Source organism: Macaca mulatta, chromosome 5 (assembly GCF_049350105.2).
Source record: "Macaca mulatta isolate MMU2019108-1 chromosome 5, T2T-MMU8v2.0, whole genome shotgun sequence".
NCBI classification, from domain to species: Eukaryota; Metazoa; Chordata; class Mammalia; order Primates; family Cercopithecidae; genus Macaca; species Macaca mulatta.
In genome coordinates this window covers 192,428,990-192,449,908 of record NC_133410.1, presented here as the reverse complement: position 1 = coordinate 192,449,908, position 20,919 = coordinate 192,428,990, and the positions used below count along the sequence as shown (strand labels likewise).

Below are 20,919 nucleotides of genomic sequence, written 5' to 3'. Positions count from 1 at the left end.
AACGCCGTGTGATTTCTCATGAAGCTAAATAAAAATACAAGGATTTAAAAAGCTGCTGGGTTGTTCAATGTCAGAAGTGGCTACGCACTCACAGGGCAGAAAGCAGGTCCTTCCTCCAAGACCGTCGTGTTTGCCAACACTATCTGTCCCCACTTAGGTGGCTCTCACCTGGGATTCTGTTTCTCTCACTACTGAAAGGAAAGGGGTTTGCCTAGGACTTAACAAAAAGAGATAGGCAATCAGATAGTGAAGACGATTCAGAGATACTAAAATGCTAGAAAGCTTAAAATAATTTGTATGTTGCAAGGGTGGGTTCATGTTAGAGATTTTGAACCATATACATATTATCAAACATAGTAATTAGAATATTGAAAAAGGAGGAAATATCACAAGGAGAGGGAGAAAACGTTTCTCTGGGACACAAGGAAAAGCAGGGAAACCAATGTGGTAGATAAGATCTCTACTTAGCTTAGAACTAGTCCTCCCGTTCTCTTCCCATGTGTGGAGTGCACTTCCCCACACCTTCACTTTCAGTTTAGCAGGTTTGCTTTGGTCACTGCAATGTTAATGGGGCTGCCATGAACAAAGCTTGAAGAGCCTTCATGCAATGGGCTTGTGCTCTGGTGCCTCTGACATCCCACGAGTGAAAGAGATCTCCATTTGCCCCCTTTTCTAAATAGGATGGGTACAGATGGAGCAAAACTACCCTGCTGGACCCCACCTAGATCAGCTGACTCCTGGGGAACCCACAGAGGCATGAGTGAAATCTATGCTTGTTGCCATAGGCCTTTGATGTTCTGTAGTTGTTTGTTACCCAGAATTTTTGTAGCAAAAGCTAACTGATACAATTAACAGCTTATATTTACTAAGATCTCTTCTAAGTTGAATGAAAAATATATCAAACGTTGCCTTTTAATATAATCTCTATTTCAATCTAGAAACAGGCTGAGTCCACACCAAGTTGGTAAACTGGTAGCCTGATAATGTATTTCATTTGACTTGCACGTTGCTGGCACACAAATGTTAAAACGTATACACACATACAATTGTCAATATTTAAGAAATGTAGAGATTTCCCATAAGACCAAATTTCCAGATTCTCTTGAAACATAAGACTGGCAGCTCTGGCAGGATCTCCACTGGGGGTGGGGTGACAATCCACTGGCTCTCTTGAGAGACGGTCCTGCATTCTGCAGCGTGTCACCCTTCCTAACGCCCTCCAGCACCGAAAGCATCAAATGCCACTCACACAACGGCTGGGGTGTTGCCTCCTTTTTATAATATTTAAAAAAAAAGTAAATATTTTATTTTTTAAAAATGAAATCCTAATTTATCAAATATTCTTTTCTTAAAACTCATCAAGCCATGACACAAATAGGTAAGATATGTTAATTTTTGACATGACCCTTTCTGCAGTTTAACTCCCTAGGACTAAAGTTTTCAGATGTTGAACCCTCACATTCATGTATTTAAAGATTAGATTGCAAAGAATGACTGGAGTCCAGGTCATTTTTGCCAGATTCTTCATGAATTCTGAATTAATTTCTTCCTCCTGGTGCCAATTTAAGAAGTATTGCAGCTGAAGCAGTTAAGTTATTTTTTTTATGTCATGCAGGTGCCTGAATTTTTAATGACAGAAGGAAGGAAAGCTTCTGGTCAGTTTTGGGGAAGAGTTTTTTCCTATTATCTTTAAACATGGGAAGAACAGTCCATGTGAAGTCCTAGAGTGACCAGAGCACACCGCCACCTGGCACACGCTCCGCTCCCGCCTCGTTACCTGGGAAACACGTGGTCAGGTGTTCCATCAGTGCTTCTTGGGTGACAGGTTTTCTTGCCGAGTTCATGGCTGAGATGGCCAAGCAGAGGATTTCCCCGAGTGGAATAAACTGAGACTGACTGATGGGAGACATACTGATTGGTGATACATCACCTGCGGAAAGACAGTTTTCAAGTGAGCGGTTCATTAAAAGAGCCGGTCGTCTGTCAGACACACACCTTCACCCGTCCACACCCCTCCCACCTTCACGCACCCACCCAGCCCTGGTCTGATGAACACAGTCAGCTCCAAACACAGAACTGCTTGCCAATTCCACTCTGAACACAGAAGCCACAGCCAATCCCACTCAGGTAGAAAGACTTTCACACGCAGTGGAAGCTCCTACTGCCTCAACAAATAAAACCACCCTTTAACATCTGAGATCTCATTTAAATAGTCCTAGTACGGAAAGTCTTGCCACAACAGGCTTTTATTTCCGTTTTTATTAACTTGGAGCTGATTTATTTAATAACTGCCAGTCATATCCCGACAAATTGCATTTGTGTAACTTGATGATTCATTCATTCAAACACTGAACGCCTTTACGCATCTGCTGGGGGCACAGGAGCTGCAGAGAGTGAGTGCGTGCCTCTCCCCAAACACCTCTGCCCTCAGTTTCTATTTAAGTGGAGGAGACAGACAAGTAGATCAAAGTTCCCAACGTTGTGTGGCAGGCTCACAGGAGAACAGAACAACACCTGGGCGCTGCGAGAGGGAGGATAATGGCGCACGGGGAGGTGAGGGTGGGGCTCAGAAGCAGGAGGTTCCAAGGTTCCACCAAGGAGGTGTAATCTGAACCCAGTGCTCAAGAGTAGGCATGTCCCTGCGGGGCTGGGACCTATAAGCAGATGTTCTCTGGGGCACAGAAGAGAAGGGGGACAGGTAGGTAGGGACGACCATGAACAAAGAGCTGAGTGTCCAAGCTCTGCATTCTATGAGGGGTGGTGAGCCGTGGAAGGCCAAAGGCAGGTGTGGATTTCAGAAAGATGACTGTGGTGGTCGTGGGGATGACGGCCTGGGAGGGGTGGGAGAAGGCAGATTACAATTCCCTCAGAGACTGTGGCCTGCTGCAGGCTAAAAGGGCCTGTGGAGGCAGGAGAGGCTGAAGATCCCTTATCGGAGGGGTGATGGACGGTGACTCTTGAGATGTCAACCTACAATGCAAATATCGGTCTTCATTTCTCGTCTTTATGCCACAGTGCAGTGATTTTCCAGTGATGCTCCAAGGATGCCTAGAATTTCCTGGAATATTTCTGGTACAGAGGTGCCCCCAGCAGAAGCAGAGGCTGGGAGAGTAGGAAAGTCAACTTCTGTCACCTGAGTGCCACCTGTTTTATACCTGGGGTTCTCCAAGGTTGCACTTGAAAAGACGTCCTACACAAAGAGGATGCAAATTATCAACATGGTAGAACAGAGAGGGGCTCACGGGGTCTGTTAAGTTTCGAATCTGATTTCCTAAATGTACGTACATAATCTCTCCTTTTTGTTTCTGAAGCACGTAATCAGCTACCATGGCTGACGAAGACCGAGACTCGGGTGAGCCTGTGGCATCAAGTAACACCCTCCCCGACAAGGTGTCTGGCTGCTCTGGCGTGGACCAGCCTCCTCGCTGTCAGGTCCTTAAAGCCGTGCCCAGCCATAGTCCCCAGTTTGCAGGAGGAGTGCAGAGTCCCTGCTGCTCTGATGGGCTAGACGAGAAATGGTTTGCTAGACGAAATCAGGCACCCGGGCCTGGGATGAAGATCAGCATGTGTGGGGAGAGTCCAGCAGGTGCCTCGGACAAAGCAGCAGGACTCCAGAGCCCAAGGCCCAGGCCTCACCCCCTTCCCAAACCCAGCGCAGTTCAATGCCCCCCTTCCCTGGACCACATGGGGCTCCCATCAGCTCTACTGTAGCTCCACTCTCTGCAAGCTGGATATGAGAAGGAGAAGACATTGTCCCAGTGGCCAGCGGGAGACAGGAGCACCCACATCCAGAAAAGAAGGAAGAGAGAAAAATCAGCAGAAGCCAGGAACTGACCTAGCTCAGAAGCCACCCATTTCTGGGGCCTATGGGTCACAGGCATCAAAAAGAGACGCCCTCGGAAACATCCTTGTGATATTTTGTGGGGCAGTAGCAGGCGAGAGTGAGTGTGAACTTGGCCCCATTTTGGGGGATGTGAGTTTCACTCATTGGCTTGTGAACCTCAATTCATATTGGTGACTCAAAAATGACAGAATGATGTGGGCTAGGACCACCTCAGTGGGCAAGTTTGCAACTGCCTAGAACAATGTATTTAAATCTTAAAGAAAAGACTTGTTATATCCTTTTTTACCCCCCAAAAAAGCTGTCTTTGTTTGTTTGTTTTGTTTTGTTTTGTTTTGTTTTGAGACAGGGTCTGGCTCTGTGGCTCGGGCTGGAGTGAAATGGCACAATCATAGCTCACTGCAACCTTGAACTCAAGAGATCCTCCCACCTCAGCCTTCCAAATAGCTAGGACTACAGTCTGGCCACCTCTTAAAGAGCTGGCACTACAGGTGTGAGCCACCATGCCCAGCCCAAACAAAGTCTTATTCTAAAACCTAATGTGGGTTGGGCGTGATGGCTCACACCTATAATCCCAACATTTCTAGCAGTCAAGGCAGGCTGATTGTTTGAGCCCAGGAGTTTGAGACCAGCCTGGGCAACATGACGAGACCCCATCTCTACAAAAAATACAAAAATTAGCTGGGCATGGTGGCACATGCCTGTGGTCCCAGCTGCTTGGGAGGCTAAGGTGGGAAGATCGCTTGAGCCCGGGAGGTCGAGGCTACAGTGAACTGAGATTGCGCCACTGCACTCCAGCCTGGCCGACAGAGCAAGACCCTGTCTCTAAATCAATAAATACATAAGAAATATGTAAAGATTGGCTGAGTGCTGGTGCGAGCTGCAGCGGAGGTGGGAGTTGGGAAGTTCACCTGTTTGGCCCCGCCCTCCCCACAGCAGGCCCTACAGCTCAGGCACAGACAGTCTGAGACACTGGCCTGTGGTTCCTTCTCTCTCACTCCACCTCCACTGGATAGGACAGGGGCACTGAGGCCGGCTTTCTTACAGAGGTGATAAGTTAGCCCCTGAAAGTCACCCGGGATGATTTTAAAAGTCAGATGAAAAGGAAGATAGGATCAGCAGGCAAAGAGGGAGAGGATCAATGCAGATTCCAGAACCTCTGGACTTGGGTATCACTTGAGAGGTTAATACCTTCTAATGTGTGCCTATTATATAACTAAGAACATCTCAGAAGATGAAAGATACTAAAATACTAACTATGATCCCCAAAATGCAGGTCGGACTATTTCCAGATTTTTGTATAGGTCATAAGAAGAAACTCGAACTCTCTGTAAAAAAGAAATGACTATTAGCAAAATTAACTGCTTAAGCTTAGGTCATGATTGTCCTTACAGATTTAGCGGAAACAATTTGTTTGGTTTCACTGCCATATTCTCGGTTAATTTCTTTTCATTCATTGCAGCCAACTCCAAGAGGCAGCATGTTTTAAGTGTGTCTGAATGGCATTTGCTTTGGAAAAGCTCAGTTTCACTATAATAATGAATATGGGCAATAACTTTTAACTCAGAATATAGAACAAAATGGAATTTGGATGTTCTAAATAACTGTCGCCACCTCATCTCATTTTTGTGTTGCACTAAGATATATTACTTTCAACTCCTTTCCCATCCCCGAGCCCATCAGCAATGCTGTCTAGACCCTAATGCTGCCTGGTCTGTCCCCTGGATTCTATCCCTGGAGCTCCCTCGAACTGCCATCATCTCTCACCTGGTCCATCATAACTTGATGATGTTCAGCCTTCCCTCCTGCCTCCAACACTCCCCTCTCCACAGAGCAGCCAAGGTCCTCTTAGGAAAACAAAAAGCACACCACTTCCCTGCATAAAATCCTCCAGGGACTGCCTACTGCACTTAGAAGAAAAGCTGAATTCTTTGGTAGGCCTACAAGGGCCCGCATGGTCTGAACCTGTCCACCCAATGCTAGGACCACTCCCCACCTCCATCCTTACTTGCCACTCACAACCTCCTCTATTCTTTGAGCATGTCAGGCATTTCCTCAACTCGAGGTCTTTGTATTTTTTTGTGCCCTTGGCCTGGGATGCTCCTTGGGTTGACCTTTCAAGACTGGCTTTTCATGCTTTAGGTCTCAATTCAAATGGCACCTCATCAGAAAGCCCTAACCTGACTGGTCTACTGCCGTTCCAACACAGCCGAGTTTATTGTCTTCTCTCCCTGCATGTGTGCGTGTGGGTTTGGTTCACTGGTTTGCTGTCTGTCTCACCCACTCGAATGTAAGCTCTGTGACAGAAGGCAACGTGAATGCCACATTCCCAGCACCTAGAATGATGCGGTGCTTACCCAACAAATATTTGTTGAATGAATGAATATCCATTTTTAACATTATAATCCAAGGAATTTCTTAGTAATCTTAAAGGATTGTAATTTTATTAATATTTTTGCTAAATAATAGCAAACAAAAAGAGAATAAATTTAGCCATGCAATTTCTAAGACTCCCCCAATTAACTGCATGAGCAATAGTCCTCCAAACACAGCAGTTACTATAGAAAAATAACTTTATAATACAACTATTATATAGCAATAAGAAATTAAAAATTAAGAAAAACGAGTACATTTTTTAAAAGAATAATTATATATTAAGTGAAGTTTAGAACATGCATTTAAGATCTGTATTAAAGGAATCACCAGTGTCTCTCAACACAACATAAACATTATTCAAGTTTACCATAATCTTCTGTGGATCTTATATAAACCTGCTTAATGAGCCAACTAGTCATATTTAAGACCAACATGGCACATGTATATATATATATATAACAAACCTGCACGTTGTGCACATGTACCCTAGAACTTAAAGTATTAAAAAAAAAAAAAAAAAAGATATGCTACCAGAAAATTCTTCCAATTACTGGACCACATTTATTTCTTCAAAGAAGAAAAAACAGAATGTAAGTACTGCTAAAATATTGTTGGTCATGATAATCTACATAATCTACAGAAACTACCATATTTTGCATGAAACGTGAATTATAACTTACTTGTCTATAATTTATAGGATGGATTTTTCTGTCTTCAGAATTAGTTCAGAACACATTCATAACAACAACTCATCTTAAAGCACACTGGCACTTTGTCAGCTACAAAATTCTTTCTAAACTGCTATAATTCTGTCCTATTGTTCTAAAAAAGAAGGAGTAGATAGGTTTTAGTTCAGCTTTATTTTCTTACGAACATCCATTTAAGTACAGTCCTCAGAGGACTTTTGTCAAATCTAGGCTATTTCAGATAAAACCAAACTCGGTGTCCTGGACAAAGGAAGCATTCCATAGATTTTTAAGTGAGCTTAAAATGTGAAAAGACATGAAAGGATTACAATTGTAAGTAAACTTCTGTTTTAAGAGCATTTAACATTTAAAATGCATGAGTGAAAACGTGGACACTGCTTTCATGTGAGGTCACCGTCAGCTGACTGGCATGAAGAGAAACAGTAGCCGGGTGGATGATGAGGGGCGTGGAAGATGGACCCCCTCCAGGAGAGGCGGAACAGCCCAGGCAGCGCGGGAGGCAGCATACTGAGCCCAGGCAGCGCGGGAGGCAGCATACTGAGACCAGGCAGCACGCGGAGCTGAGCCTGGGGAGCTGCGGCAGGTTCAGGCTCCCCTGGGGCAGGCTGGTGGTGAGATACAGAGAAAAATAGACCAACCAGATCCTGGTTGACAAGAAGGCTTAGATCTTATTCTTGATGTTGATGGGGCACTGCTCATGTTTTCATACAGACAAAAACACATGATATGCTTGTATGAGAAAATCACTCTTGTGCAACTGAGGAGAAAGAGCTAGTGACTCCTAAAACCACTCGCGCAACGGACAACAGGCAGAGGTCCTGCAGATGCCAACCTGCTCTTTGATTGTCTACAGCTAGTCACCCCTACCTCAGGAAATAGCTTTATCAAGCGCATCCATTTTCACTATTTAAATCCCTCTGTCTACTTTCCCCGTCCAACTTTTGGCCCATTACTTTAGTTGGAGTTATTTCAAAAAAAACTCTCTCTCACATAATTCATTCTTTCAAGAAATATCCGAATTCCTATTATACATCAAATACCTTTAAGCACTCAAGTTCTAAAACTGTTCTTATCTCGGTTCTATTTGTGCAAAAATAATAATAATAATAAAAAAGACTGTAATGAAGCCCTGTCCTTTATAAATGGCATTTTCACTTTTTGCAGTCATTAACTGAGGTTCCAGGAACTCCTCAGCCTGTGCACACGCAGGAGGCCAGCACCGCTCCTGGGATGTGACTTTCACAACAGTTTATACTCTCTCCTTCCTGGGTGACATCCGTAGCTTTCCAAAAGATACCTGCTCCAGAAGCCAACATAAAACTATGTCATCCCATCTTAAAGCACCCATCCTCATACAACTGTGTAAGAAAAGGAAAGCCAGAATTTCCCCAGGTGAACTGCATCACAGCAAACAGCCTGGAAAGTACTAGCCTCCATCCTCTATCTTAGCTTTCTTTAAATAATTTTTTTTTCAAGCACCAACATTCCGTAAGAATTATCTTGTTTTCCTTTTAAGGTACTATTTTTCATTGCAAATGTGAATGTAATCTATTCTCTGGGTGAAGAGTTATCTTTGACATGAATGAAGTTCTTGTACCAAAACAACTCACTGACAAATGCGGTTCTGAAACTGTACTAGTTTATAATTGGGAAATTCCCAATATACAAAAAGCATTTGAGAGATATTTTGATAAGTATCCAGTCTCTTAAAACAAAATACAATTATCCGCTCTGTGCCTGTTTCCTCATCTGTAAAATGAGAGTTTGGATGAAATGATTTCAAAGGTTCCTTCAGGCTCCTAAATCCTATGATCCTATATCAATGCAGCAGAATTCTGGCATAAAAGCATCATATAGTACGGGTGTCTAGCTCTGTTTCCATCATGCTGGGGAAACTATTTTAACACTCATCGGATCTGAAAAAGTTAGGCTTTAATTTTCAAAGAAATGGCTCCATATACTGGCTAGTAATTTTTTTTTCTTACAATAAAGGCTTCATCATTTTCTCTTTCTAAATTCAAAGTCTTGCTCAGCTTTGTTCCTCAGAACTAATGTGTGCCCCTTTTGTTCTCTGTACTGCCAAAATTAACACTCAAGTTAAAATTATAGATGCCAATAAAATCACCACAAGTAGTGGATATTGTGATTCCTCATAAAAATAGTCAAACATGCCTGTAAAATGCACTATGGGCATGGCGACAACACAACTCTATTCCTCTCAACAGACTCTTCAGATTCATTTGCCAGGTGTTATCTTATATGCCCTTGGGTTTGGGGAAATCACCTGCTTTCTGAGGTTACAGTTAAGTGAACAACTTCTCGGTGCAGCGCCTCAGACAAATCTTGTGTTTTACAATTTAATTCAATTTATTAACCCCAATTTTATGTATTAATGCTGTTTGGTTCTTTTAACAGAAGGCCTACTACAATATTTTTTAAAAAGCTCTTCTAAAAAAAAACACACACGCACACATACTTCTTTTCTATGCGCTCTCTGGAAGACCACAGCACCCATATGGTGGGGCAGAGTAGACGGCTCCCGTTACCTCACATGCTCCTGCGTTTGAAGCAGCTTTCCTTTGAAACCAGATTACTATTCTTGACTTTCCAATGTTTGTATTTAACATTCAGAAGAAAACTGGCAATGAAAAGGCACTTTTACTAGTTTACTGTAGGTTTGTTTCAAATGCCACTGATTTCAAAAGTTGAAGGCTGAGCCTGTTGGCAATAGTCAACGAAGGAAACAGCATAGAAAAGGAATTTTAGAATATTTAGAGATTCTATAACAACTTTTTAAATGTTTCCTAATGCTTTACTTCAACACCTAATGGGTATCTTAAAGCAGGTCCAATTCCTAAGCTATTATTTGAGTAAATCATTTTAATCAAAAGACAGCATAAACAGAAGACACCCATCAATCATACTGAAATACAGGTGTCCATTAGCTATTACTTACTAAGAAACTTCTAATGGGAGTAGAGTTAAACAACAGTAACCATGGTGGCTAAGGGCACCAAAAAGAATGAGTTAACGTCCCCCACATCACCCAAGCCTTTGTGCTGATCAGTCTGTCTAATGCCACTAGGTGAAGTGACGAATTAATTGGCTCATTGGTCTACAGAGGAAACTCATGATCTTCCCAGTCCGCAACCTTTTGTGAGTCGTATTAGCTATTGCTCTTGTTACTCAGATTTGACTAGAGGTAAAAAGGTTATCACAGAATAAGCACAGACAGACAAGGCAGAAAGGGTAGAGAGTCAGGCAGAAAGGGGCCATCCATGGGGAGGGGTGGGTGAGAGCGCCCTGGCCAAGAGCCACCTTCCCCATCGCCAGAGGTGATTCCTGACATCTCTGATAGGAACAACTAAAACTTTTATTGGACCATTTAGCTATTTGCAAGAGATGCGTAGCAGAAAAGGTAGGATAGAAATATGAGCCCTGGGACCAATCAGAGGCTTCCATAATTAATGCCTTTGCTAAGGCTCCCCACTATAACCCATCAACTGCGTCCAGGGTGGTATATGTTAGGCACATGGAATAAACCTAGCCGAATGCTTTTACACGGCAGGTCCTCAAACGCATGTAGAATCAAAAGGTCCTACATACATAGACAAGAAGAGGCAAGGCCTTACGAGATGTTTTCCAACACCAGCTGCCACTTGTGCTCCAGTCCTTCAACCAGAATGAAGTTAAAGCCATTTAGCAACAGGGATAAAATGATGATGAAGTACCAGTCCTAGATGACAACAATTAGCAAGATCTCCCAGATGTCCTGAAATTCTGTAAAGCACCTGACCAACAAGAGCACCTGAGTAATATGACGTCTTCCTTTTCCTTAAGTGCATCACATAGGACAGAACATGAATTCCTATTTTAAGCCACGCTGTACTTCTCTTCCATGTTCATTCTGCAGCATAACCTGGCCTAACACTAGACATTAGATGCTCCAATTTCCACTGATGATATTTCCCAGCTTCAGCTTATAAATCAGTCTAACAACTCTAGGTCACACATTCACTTTCCCTCCTTTTAAGTGAGAATCACCAGAGCTGTTTCTCAGTCTTTGTATTCTCTGCTTCATCAGTTTAGGGATGACAACAGTAGTGGGACTGATTTCTGTAAAATATAATTGTAATAGGACAGGAAGGCCTAATTAAATAAACTACAAATATGGACAGGTTGACAGTTCCCATATTACAACAAAATTATACTGATTGACTGCTACCAACCCCCCTAAAACTGAACACCCTCCTACCCCTTCCAACTGCGATGGAGGTCATTATGAAAGGCCTATGTAAGAATTCAGAGGCATGAAAGAAAGGATGGAGGATCAGATCAGATACACAGAGGAAACTTCCAAGTCCATGTACAATTAAGTAACTTTTCTCTCTTCAGTTCAGCATTACAAGATGGTGGTAAAGGCCATGAGCTTTGTAGTCAAAAGTCTAGGTTCAGAGCCCAGTTCTGCTCCTCATTGGTTGTGTGATTTGGGGCAAATTATTTAATTTTTTGAGTTTCAATTTCTTCTTTTGTAAAGTATACATACTGATGTCTACCTCGTAGACTCACTGAGAGGATTAAATGAGATAATGGATGTTGAGTGCTTACCCTGTCCCCGAGACCTAATACATATTTAATAAATAGTAACTAGTATTAAAAATACCTTCCCTGGTTGGGCACGGTGGCTCACGCTTGTAATCCCAGCACTTTGGGGGGCCGAGGTGGGTGGATCATCTCAGGTCAGGAGTTCAAGACCAGCCTGGCCAACATGGAGAAACCCCATCTCTATTAAAAATACAAAAATTAGCCAGGCGTGGTGGCAGATGCCTGTAATCCCAGCTACTCGGGAGGCTGAGGCAGGAGAATCACTTGAACCCGGGAGGTGGAGGTTGCAGTGAGCCAAGATCATGCCACTGTACTCCAGCCTGGGCGACAAGGAAAGACTCCATCAAAAAAAAAAAAAAAAATCTTCCCCAAGCCCATCTAGATTTATCCAGTTTACTCATTTACCATGTTTGATTTTCTACCAAGGGAAAATTTGTTTGGTCCTAAAAATAGCCTTTTTAAAAACACTAAAATGTCTTCGGGAAGGTTAAGAGTGCAGAATTCTTTCTTACACTAGTATGAAGTAGTTTAATCAGATCACTTTAATCAGATATGTAGAATACATAGCATTTGGGATGCATCTCCAGGCTGAGAGTGCAAACATGCATCACACTAGGGACTTTGGAGAGAAAAAGGCACTAGGAGATGGGAAAGAGTGTGGATAGAGAGTTACAAGGATATCAAAGGATGTTGACCTATTTCAAAACTTAGGTTGGGCCAATCCATTACCTAAGAAAGGGAGAGGAAACTCAGCACTTAAATAAGTAGTATTAGTACTAAAAATCAGTGACACTAGAAGTTGAATAATTTCTGATATGACTTGAATTATTAGTAACCATTCTGGCTCTCTTCTAAGGAAAATGTCCTGTAGGAGTCAAAAAAGTGACTTTCACATGAACTTCCCGAATTTCGCATACTCCTTGTAACTTAAGGATGGCTTGTCCAATACAATTCAAGTAAACCATGATCAGTGTCCATATTTAAGGGCCTCACATGCTCACTTGTCCTTAACGGTAACAGTCCTTTACAAGCAGAGTAAGGCAGCTTTCCCGGCTGTGACACTGCCTCAAGGTAAGAACCATCACAACTTCTAGAGTGGTATGCATGACTCCTGAGGTCCGCCTTAGCCTGAATATACCCTGTGAAGACGAAGATTCTTAAAATTAGCAAAACCAGATCATTCTAACCCTCTATGACTAAAAAAAAAAAAAAAAAAAAATTCCTGCTTTTTAAACTTTTCCCTCTTCCTATTCAACTATTTTTTGAAAGGTTTCCATGTGTAGGGAACTGCTAGGAGATGTAGAGAGCAGAAAAAAGCATAAATCTTGATCTCTGCCTTCAGTGAGATTACAATTTAGGTGGGAATACAAGATATACAATGTGAAATCTATAAACAATCATGAAATATATACACTGCTGTTCAAAACCCTTAGAAGAGCTATAGCAAGAAAACACATGAATGACTAGAAAATTAACTCTATAATGGGAGTTTCGAGGATTTAGAAATGACCTCTTGTTGGGATGATTAGGGAGAACTTTCCAGGGGAGAGAGATTTCGAACAGGTCTTTGAGGATGGGTAGAATTGATGGGTGTGAGGACATGATGGAACTGTATTTGCAACATACCGCGCTTGTGTTTTTTCTGACCAAACATCCTTTAAACCTGACTCAGCATCCTCGACGTTGCTCTGAAGATATAAACTGCTATGCAGAAAGAAGAGGCCTCTGACAATGAAGAAAGGAAAGATGCTTTCTTTTCTTCTGTGAGAGGGTGAGCTATGGGATGGATGTGACTGCGAAGAGAAAGATGTTCGAGGGGTCTTGAATATCTGCCTTTAAAAATGTTCTAAAAATTCTTACCAATTACATACAGGATTCACCACTCTCAGAAATATCTTTAACAGTACTGAAACCATCCATGTGATGAGGTGGTAAAGCCATGCTTTCAGATGTGCCAAGTCTCATTTTGGAAATGAAGCATGTAATGTACCTTTGAGGACCAAAATTTACCATTTTGTTGTCATGTTTTTTTAAAAAGCTTTTGTGTGAAAAGTCCATGGATGTTGTAAGAAAACAGCTCTGTCATAATCTGAATCCTGAAGCAGACTATGATGAAATATGCTTACTTCCTTAGTAGTTAATAGCAGCTTCAATATGATGTGAGTCTTGGAAACAGTCCCTGGGTACATAAATCAGGCTTTCTTGGATTTTAGTGCATTGCATGTAGGTTAACAGGCCAAACAGTACACAAAATTTCAGGCACTGTATATTAATGGGTAAGAAAAAATGTCAAGGCCGGGCACAGTGGCTCACGCCTATAATCCCAGCACTTTGGGAGGCCAAGGCAGGCAGATCAACAGAGGTCGGGAGTTCGAGACCAGCCTGACCAACATGGAGAAAACCCATCCCTACTAAAAATACAAAATTAGCCGGGTGTGGTGGTGCATGCCTGTAATCCCAGCTACTCAGGAGGCTGAGGCAGGAGAATCGCTTGAACCCGGGAAGCAGAGGTTGCGGTGAGCCGAGATTGCACCATTGCACTCCAGCCTGGCCAACAAGAGCAAAACTCTGTCTCAAAAAATAAAACAAAACCAAACCAAAAAAAAAAAAAATCCCCAGAAAAAATGTCAAATACTATTTACTGAATGTCTCCCTCAGAGCAGCAAGCGAGACAGATATATAGCTGAGGGAAATCTGGAGCAGTCTGATTATTTCCTATTGGCAAATCCTGCTGCTGTGAACTTCTCGTCACAGTGAGCAGCTCTGGGATGACCCGTGCTGGTGAGGTCATGTGTGGTGAGCAGCCCACAGTGGGAGGACCTGGACTGCCTAAGATTGAGGCTGGGGGAAGAGTGCAACAGCAAGACTTTTCAGAGGACCGTGCACCCTCTTCACAGGTGGTGCCAACATTTCACCATATTCCTTTGCACACAACAACTCTTGAAATAAAAGCAGGGGAAACCTACCTGACCCTTTCTGGACTGGCTCCATCCCCCAGGTAGCGTTGACGCTAAAGCCTGGTGCATGCTAGGGGGTTGCATCCAAGCACAAGAAGGAGCCAGTAACAGAAACGGACGTCCTAGAATCTGGAATAAGAAGAAAGAGTAAACTTTCAAGTCATAGTATCCTAAATGAGCATTTCAGATTGGCTACTGAGGGCCTGTGGAACACGACAGGAATCTGGTACTTTACCTTCGTAGATCTACTTTTTAAAAACGAGTTCCAGAACTCTCAGCTCTTCTTACAATTCAGGGCTTGAGGTACTGGTACAAGTTCAGTTCAAAAGCTGGCAAAAGGCACCTTAAAAAGGCTTTGTGAATGTACTTTGCTGGTAACGTTTTGAGGAGGGGAAAAAAAAGGAATCCTCTTTACCATTCTTTTATCTTATTTGCACGGAACAGCTGGAATCCTGTTCCATGCCTATCCCATACATCACAGCCACTTGCTGAGCCAACATCCCACTGCAATGCCTCGGAATCTGCAGTGTCACTCCTCTTCCGCTTGTTCTCTGCAAAGTGAAGTCACAGGGATGGATCAGCCAACCTGACTTCTCACTGCCCTGCCCAGAATCCTTTGTGAACTGAAATGAGTCATCGCTCCAAGAAAAGCTACAGCCTCTGTTTGTCTGTGCGGGCTCCTTTGTCTGTGCAGTGCGGAGACGCGAGGTCGGAATGTATCCCAGGCGAGGGGTGGCGAGGGGCACATTCTCCTCTCTAGGGGCCCAGGTCCCCTCCCATGCATTAGCACCAACTCATATTTTTTAATCATGAAAAAGGTAAAAAGGGCACATACCTCCAGATGCTTGAAGAGAGCACACACACATTAAAATTGATCTGGCGTCATATACTCACCAGTCCGTAATCAGAGACCTGCCACATTTTCCTATTTTTGTGTTAAGGCTGGCTTTGCATTGTGACGAAGGACGCATCTCCCTTCTGTGTGTAACAGGCGGTTCTACTGCACACTGTATCAAAGTTTAGCTGCAGTGAGCTATTTGTCATAAATTCCAGTCGCCGTGCAAGTCTTTGCAAGCCTGGGTCTCTTTATTCCCGACACACAGCCGTCAGGCTCGCGGTCCGGGCAGCGGCGGAGCTCGCCCAGCACCAGCCAGCGCGGCTTCTGCCGCTGCGAGGAGGGCGGCGTTGGGAATGAGGTCACTATGTCAGGAACTCGCTCTCAGCAGGAGCCTCTCCTGCGCTTACAACACAACTCCAATCGCACCGAGAAGCAGGATTCATGGGATTTGGGGGGTGGCTGTGTCCTCCGTCTTTTCTTAAAAATGCCTACCGCTAAGATCAGCAAGGTAAAAATGAACCACGTATCTGCATAAAAATGTCGTTTTCATTGCACTATGGGTGCCACGCTCACCTGTGGACATGCATTTACACACCGACACACACACACAGGGGAACTTATGCCAGCAGAGAAAACATTTAGTCTTTATTTAGAGTGCGAGAAGCAACACGTAAACATCTCAGGAGGAAAACGGGGGCGGCACTTGAGAGAGAGGACAGAATGGAAGGAGTAGAGCAGCCACATAAAAGCCAGAGAAAAATGGAGTCAGAGAGGCTAAGGAAACGAATCCCACGGCAGTGGAAGTGCTCCTGCCAAACTCTCCCAAACGCAGTAACATCAAAACAGGCACATCTTGCTGCCTCCACTCAGGATCCAGGTAACCAAAAAATTATCCCATTCTCAGAAGCCCATAGAGGTGCGTGGCAGATGACTGTGCAGCAAATTCTCCCACATCCTCATGAATCCAGCAGGTCAGCTACCAGGGGCACAAAATGTAGGGTGCCAGCAAAGACGGGAAATGCACTGAAGCTCTTGGTAAGGCACCCCTGAAACTCAGAGTTACAGGGGTCCCCATGTGGGTCTCCAGGCTAAAATCCTGGAAGCATCCTATTCTCTCCTGACTCCGGTGATTCAGCCTGTCCTCCAAAACCTACACCCACAGAGCTCAGGCTCTGGCAAAGGCCCCGCTGCGAGTTGAGTCCAAATCAGCGTCTCTTCTCACCCCGGCACAGTGACACCCATTCTGTCCTTGGTAGGCTACAAAATGTGTAACCCTCTTGTGCGCCATCACCCATCTGACAGCTACAAACACTAACCAGGTCCCCGTGCCCAGATCAGCTCTTCTCTAGTTGCCTAGAGTCTGGGACACTTGGCAGGCACGCAGACTATATATTCATCTACTGATCCACTGAGATGCTTGCTTTGAATGTTATTAAATAAAACGTCTTCCATGCCCTCAACCGCCTGACGCTTTTCACATCCTCTGCCCTCCTGGGGTCCCCCCTTTGCTCTGGTCTGGTGTATCAATTTCCCTCTGATGATGTGGCATCCTCCTGCTGAGTTCTCCCTGTGGCACTATGTCCTCCCTGTCCTGGACTATCTGTCACCCTGTGACCCCCTTGAGAATGTGTTCCACACCAACTGCTACTGCTGCACTTTTTAACAGCCTCATCAATTTTACCTTGTATGCTTGATCAGAAGCATATAAGGACATAATAGGCCATATATAGATGAAAACATACATGTTTGGATATTAGAAATTATGACTACATTTTTATTATATGTTCTCATCCGTTTTCTTCAAGTATTTGTTTTTTTTTCTCTCCACTTATTTAACCAAATACAGTCTTGATTTTCCTTTCTAGTGTATGATTTTCTCTCCTCTTTGATAAGCCAGTAGCTTCTCATCCATGCCACAGACAGAGCCTAGGGCCCAGCACCAGGGCCTCCAACCAAAGTCACTCACCTTTTGTCAAACTTCTTTAAGGGTGGCTGTGTTGTTGTTCATAAATCCACCCAAACGCACTTAATCCAGCCTATTCCTGTGGGGCTTGGTCTGATCACTGTGAGGTCAGACAGCGTGCCTAATAAGCACACGCACTTTAAGAATGCGATGATGGACGCACAGAACAAATGTATTACAAAATTCAGATCTAAATAGACATATCTGTAGTCCTAGCAATGTAAGAGCCTCCTGGGAAGCCCTGGGTCACTGCACCACTTCCTGACAGTTAAAGACACAAGTTTCTTCTATAATCTACGAAAGGTTAAATATGTGGAGAAAGAAAAAAAAATCCAAATACTCGAAGAAAAGGGATGAGAATGCACAAATAAAAATGTAGTCATAATTTCTAATATCCAAGCATGCATGTTTTCATCTATATATGGGCCTAGTATGTCTGTATTTAGAAACTCACATAATCTTCAGAAGGACTCTGGAAGTTAAGTACTGGGGTGATCCCCACCTAAAGAGGGGAACTGTCTTCCTGAAGCTCGTAGAGCTGGTAAACAGCAGGGACAGGATTTGAACCCAAGGCAGCTGGCTCTCGAGTCTGTTCTTTCAGCCACTGAAAGTCAATTTTACCTTCTACCCTTTTATGTATGCTGTTCTACAGACTTTCTACATCATCTTCAACAACCATTGCTGTTGAAAGTCTGTTCTTTCAACAACACGTGCTACCTCTTGATTATTAGAATAAAAAAGCCACTGTAAACAAAAAATGTTAAAACCTATATCGCAATTTTTAAATTTAAACTGAAGCCAATCTGCTTACTTGGCACATGGACCAATGAGGTAAGTTCACAGGTGGGATCTCCCGTAGGAATTGCCTCTGCTGGGATCTATGACCCCTGACGACTGCCCCCCCAGCAGACTTTTATTGAAGGACCATGGGGAAAAGTATACACGGTCAGGCAAAACCACCACAAGCTCATCTTGCTGCCCTACGGAGAGTACGATGGGTTTCATAATGGGCACCATTGGCCTCCACCGAGAAATAAAGTCAAGAAAGGTCTGCTGATGCTTTAGATCTTGGTGTCTGACGGCAAGATGAGCTCAAGAATCACACGCAGCCATCATTAGCAGTCCTCCTCCTTGCCCCGTGCCTCTTGCATCTTTGAGTAACAGCTTCGGTGTTACAGTAAAGATTTACAAACATCACACAGAGAACCACAGAGGTGATTTGCTCAGTTGATGAGGTGTGGGCAGAGGTTGTGCTTGGCACTTGCCTGCGTCCTTGGCAGTAGATTAAATAGTAGCGCCACATAGTGACACACGGAGGATCTTAATAAATGCTTGATGACTAATGGTCTCACATGCTCTTAGAGCTGCTCCACTTGAAAAAGCAGAGAGCAATAAATATCATTAAAACAATTAAAAATATTTATCAGGTGACTAATTGCAAAGTCCTATGGTCAGTTTGGGAATTTAAATCTTTAAGGTCTTGTACATATGCAGTATAGGAACCTTGGTGCACACTCTCTCATGGACAAATGACATGGTGTCTGCCCTCAAGAAGCTTAAGATATACTTGAGGAGGTAAGATACTCACATATAAAAACTGCAAAAATACAAGGCAGTGTATTTCAAAGGGGAGGAACAAGTAACCAGTGCCCCCAAGAATTCTGAAGAAAAGAACCAGGGTCAAAACAGTCAGCAATGGCTTCCAGGGAAAGGCAAACTTGTTCTAGAATCTGGACAGGTGAAAGAAAAGAGAAAGCGCAGCCCATATGTCATAACATAAGCTCCGTGAGCAGGGATGTTTTTTGCATGTTTTGCGTTTGCAGCTATATCCCTGAAAGTGCCTAGCCAACAGCAGACCCTAAATCTATGCTGAAGGAAGGAGAGGACTGACCTGCAGACAGGAAGCATGGACAAGGTGTGGAGGTGTGGATGCAGGGGAGGTGGGGTTCATAAGGCAGGTGGGCCTGCCTGGGGCTGAGGGTTCATTACTGGGAAGCAGAGGAAGAGGAGGTAAGAGAGGTGGTCCAAGGTCAGATTCAGAATGTGGCACACGGTGGCTCCTGCCTGTAATCCCAGCACTTTGGGAGGCAGGAAGATCACTTGAGGGCAGGAGTTCAAGGCTGCAGTGAGCTATGATCGCACCACTGCACTTCAGGCCTGGGAAAGACAGCAAGATCCTGTCTCTAAAAGTTAATTAATCAAAAAAAAATTTAAAGAACAGTCTTTAATGGATAGGAAAATGGCCCATTTTATATTTGCAATGAATTTCACTTGGCATTTGCTAGATGGCCCTTAGTAAGTCTCCTCCCAAAGAAGCATGACACCTTCATTCTCCAAAAACATTTATAAGTTCATGGCGGCTCCCAGGAGGGAAGCGACGCTGACAATATGGTCACACGCGGCTTCCCCCAGGGACTTCTTGGCCTCCTATCACAGCTCAGAAGTCTGTGGTGTCAAGATTCTCTCCCCTTTTCAAGACTGCACCAATCAGGGAGAAAACAATCCTAGTCTGTGACAATATTCCACTAAACCTCCTTTTGAGTCAAAACACACTTATAAAATACAGCACGTGAGATCCTAGCGTATGGCTGAGGTCAGAGTAACGATGAATGGGTACCACTCCTATATTCATTGTTCAACATCAGCATCTGTGTCATTCAAGGCAAAGAGGGAAAGAGGACCAGGAGAATAAAGAAAGATGGTTATTTCTGATATGAGAAAAGCACCATCAAGGAAGCATGGAGGGAACTGAGAGGTGCTTCAGGAAGGAAGAGGCACTGAGGCGGCCCCGCAGGATGGGCGAGTAAAGGGGTGAGAAGAGGAAAGATGAGAGTGGCTTTCCAGGCAGCAAGGCAGTATGAACAGAGATGATGTGGTTACACAGTCTAAGATGTTTTGGAGAGTGGCTGGTGGTAGATTCAGCATGGCTAGGTTGAAGGGATTCTATGAAGGAGATTGGTAGCAACGAGGCCAAAGAGTCAGTCAGGCAGGGATAAAGATAACATTAAATACATGGAGAATGGCATTAAAGGTTTCTACAAGGGAGATGTTCCTCATGCTGAATGTTTAGGTTATGCAGGCAACAGGGTATAGGATTCATGCAAAGGAAAAGATAATTACTGAGGCAAGGTAAAAGCCTACTGTGAGAGAGTGGACAAGATGGAGAGTGCTCAACCAGGGAACGGAGAGAAGCAGAGAGAGCTGCTTATAAAAATTATAGATAACTTCCCTGCTTCACAAAAGTACTATCCGACATTTCCAACATGAAATCCTGGAATTCTATCAGAAATGCATTTCTAGAGTTTTACAACGCACCTAACACTACCTCCTCAGCATCTATCGAAAAGACTATCTGTGCTCTAGCAGTAGCCTGACATTTGGAATAGTGCCCAGGGTAGAATATTAGCGCAAACTGAGAAATAAAGGGAAGAGGAGAAATTCTCTGAACAAAAACCCCTGGGCACCAATAACAGATTAGACTTTCTTAGTTGCATAAAATTGATTTAAAAAAAAAGACACAAATTAAAAACTCAACAAAAGCAGTTTGGAAAACAGAAAGTTCCTACATTTTCAGGGCCTTTATAGTCCAGGATTGACTACGTTTAAGTGCATATTTGTAATGGTGGAAGAAA

The 20,919-nt window shown here is 43.6% G+C and overlaps 1 protein-coding gene across 2 annotated transcripts in view; it reads right to left on the bottom strand.

Moving 5' to 3' along the window:
* Nucleotides 1-20,919, bottom strand: part of STOX2 (storkhead box 2) — a 112,701-nt gene that overhangs the window by 13,767 nt on the left and 78,015 nt on the right. For both annotated transcript variants that reach the window (XM_015139557.3, NM_001266165.1), the window contains 1 exon segment: nt 1,778-1,930. In XM_015139557.3, coding sequence (XP_014995043.3) covers nt 1,778-1,930 — 153 coding nt within the window.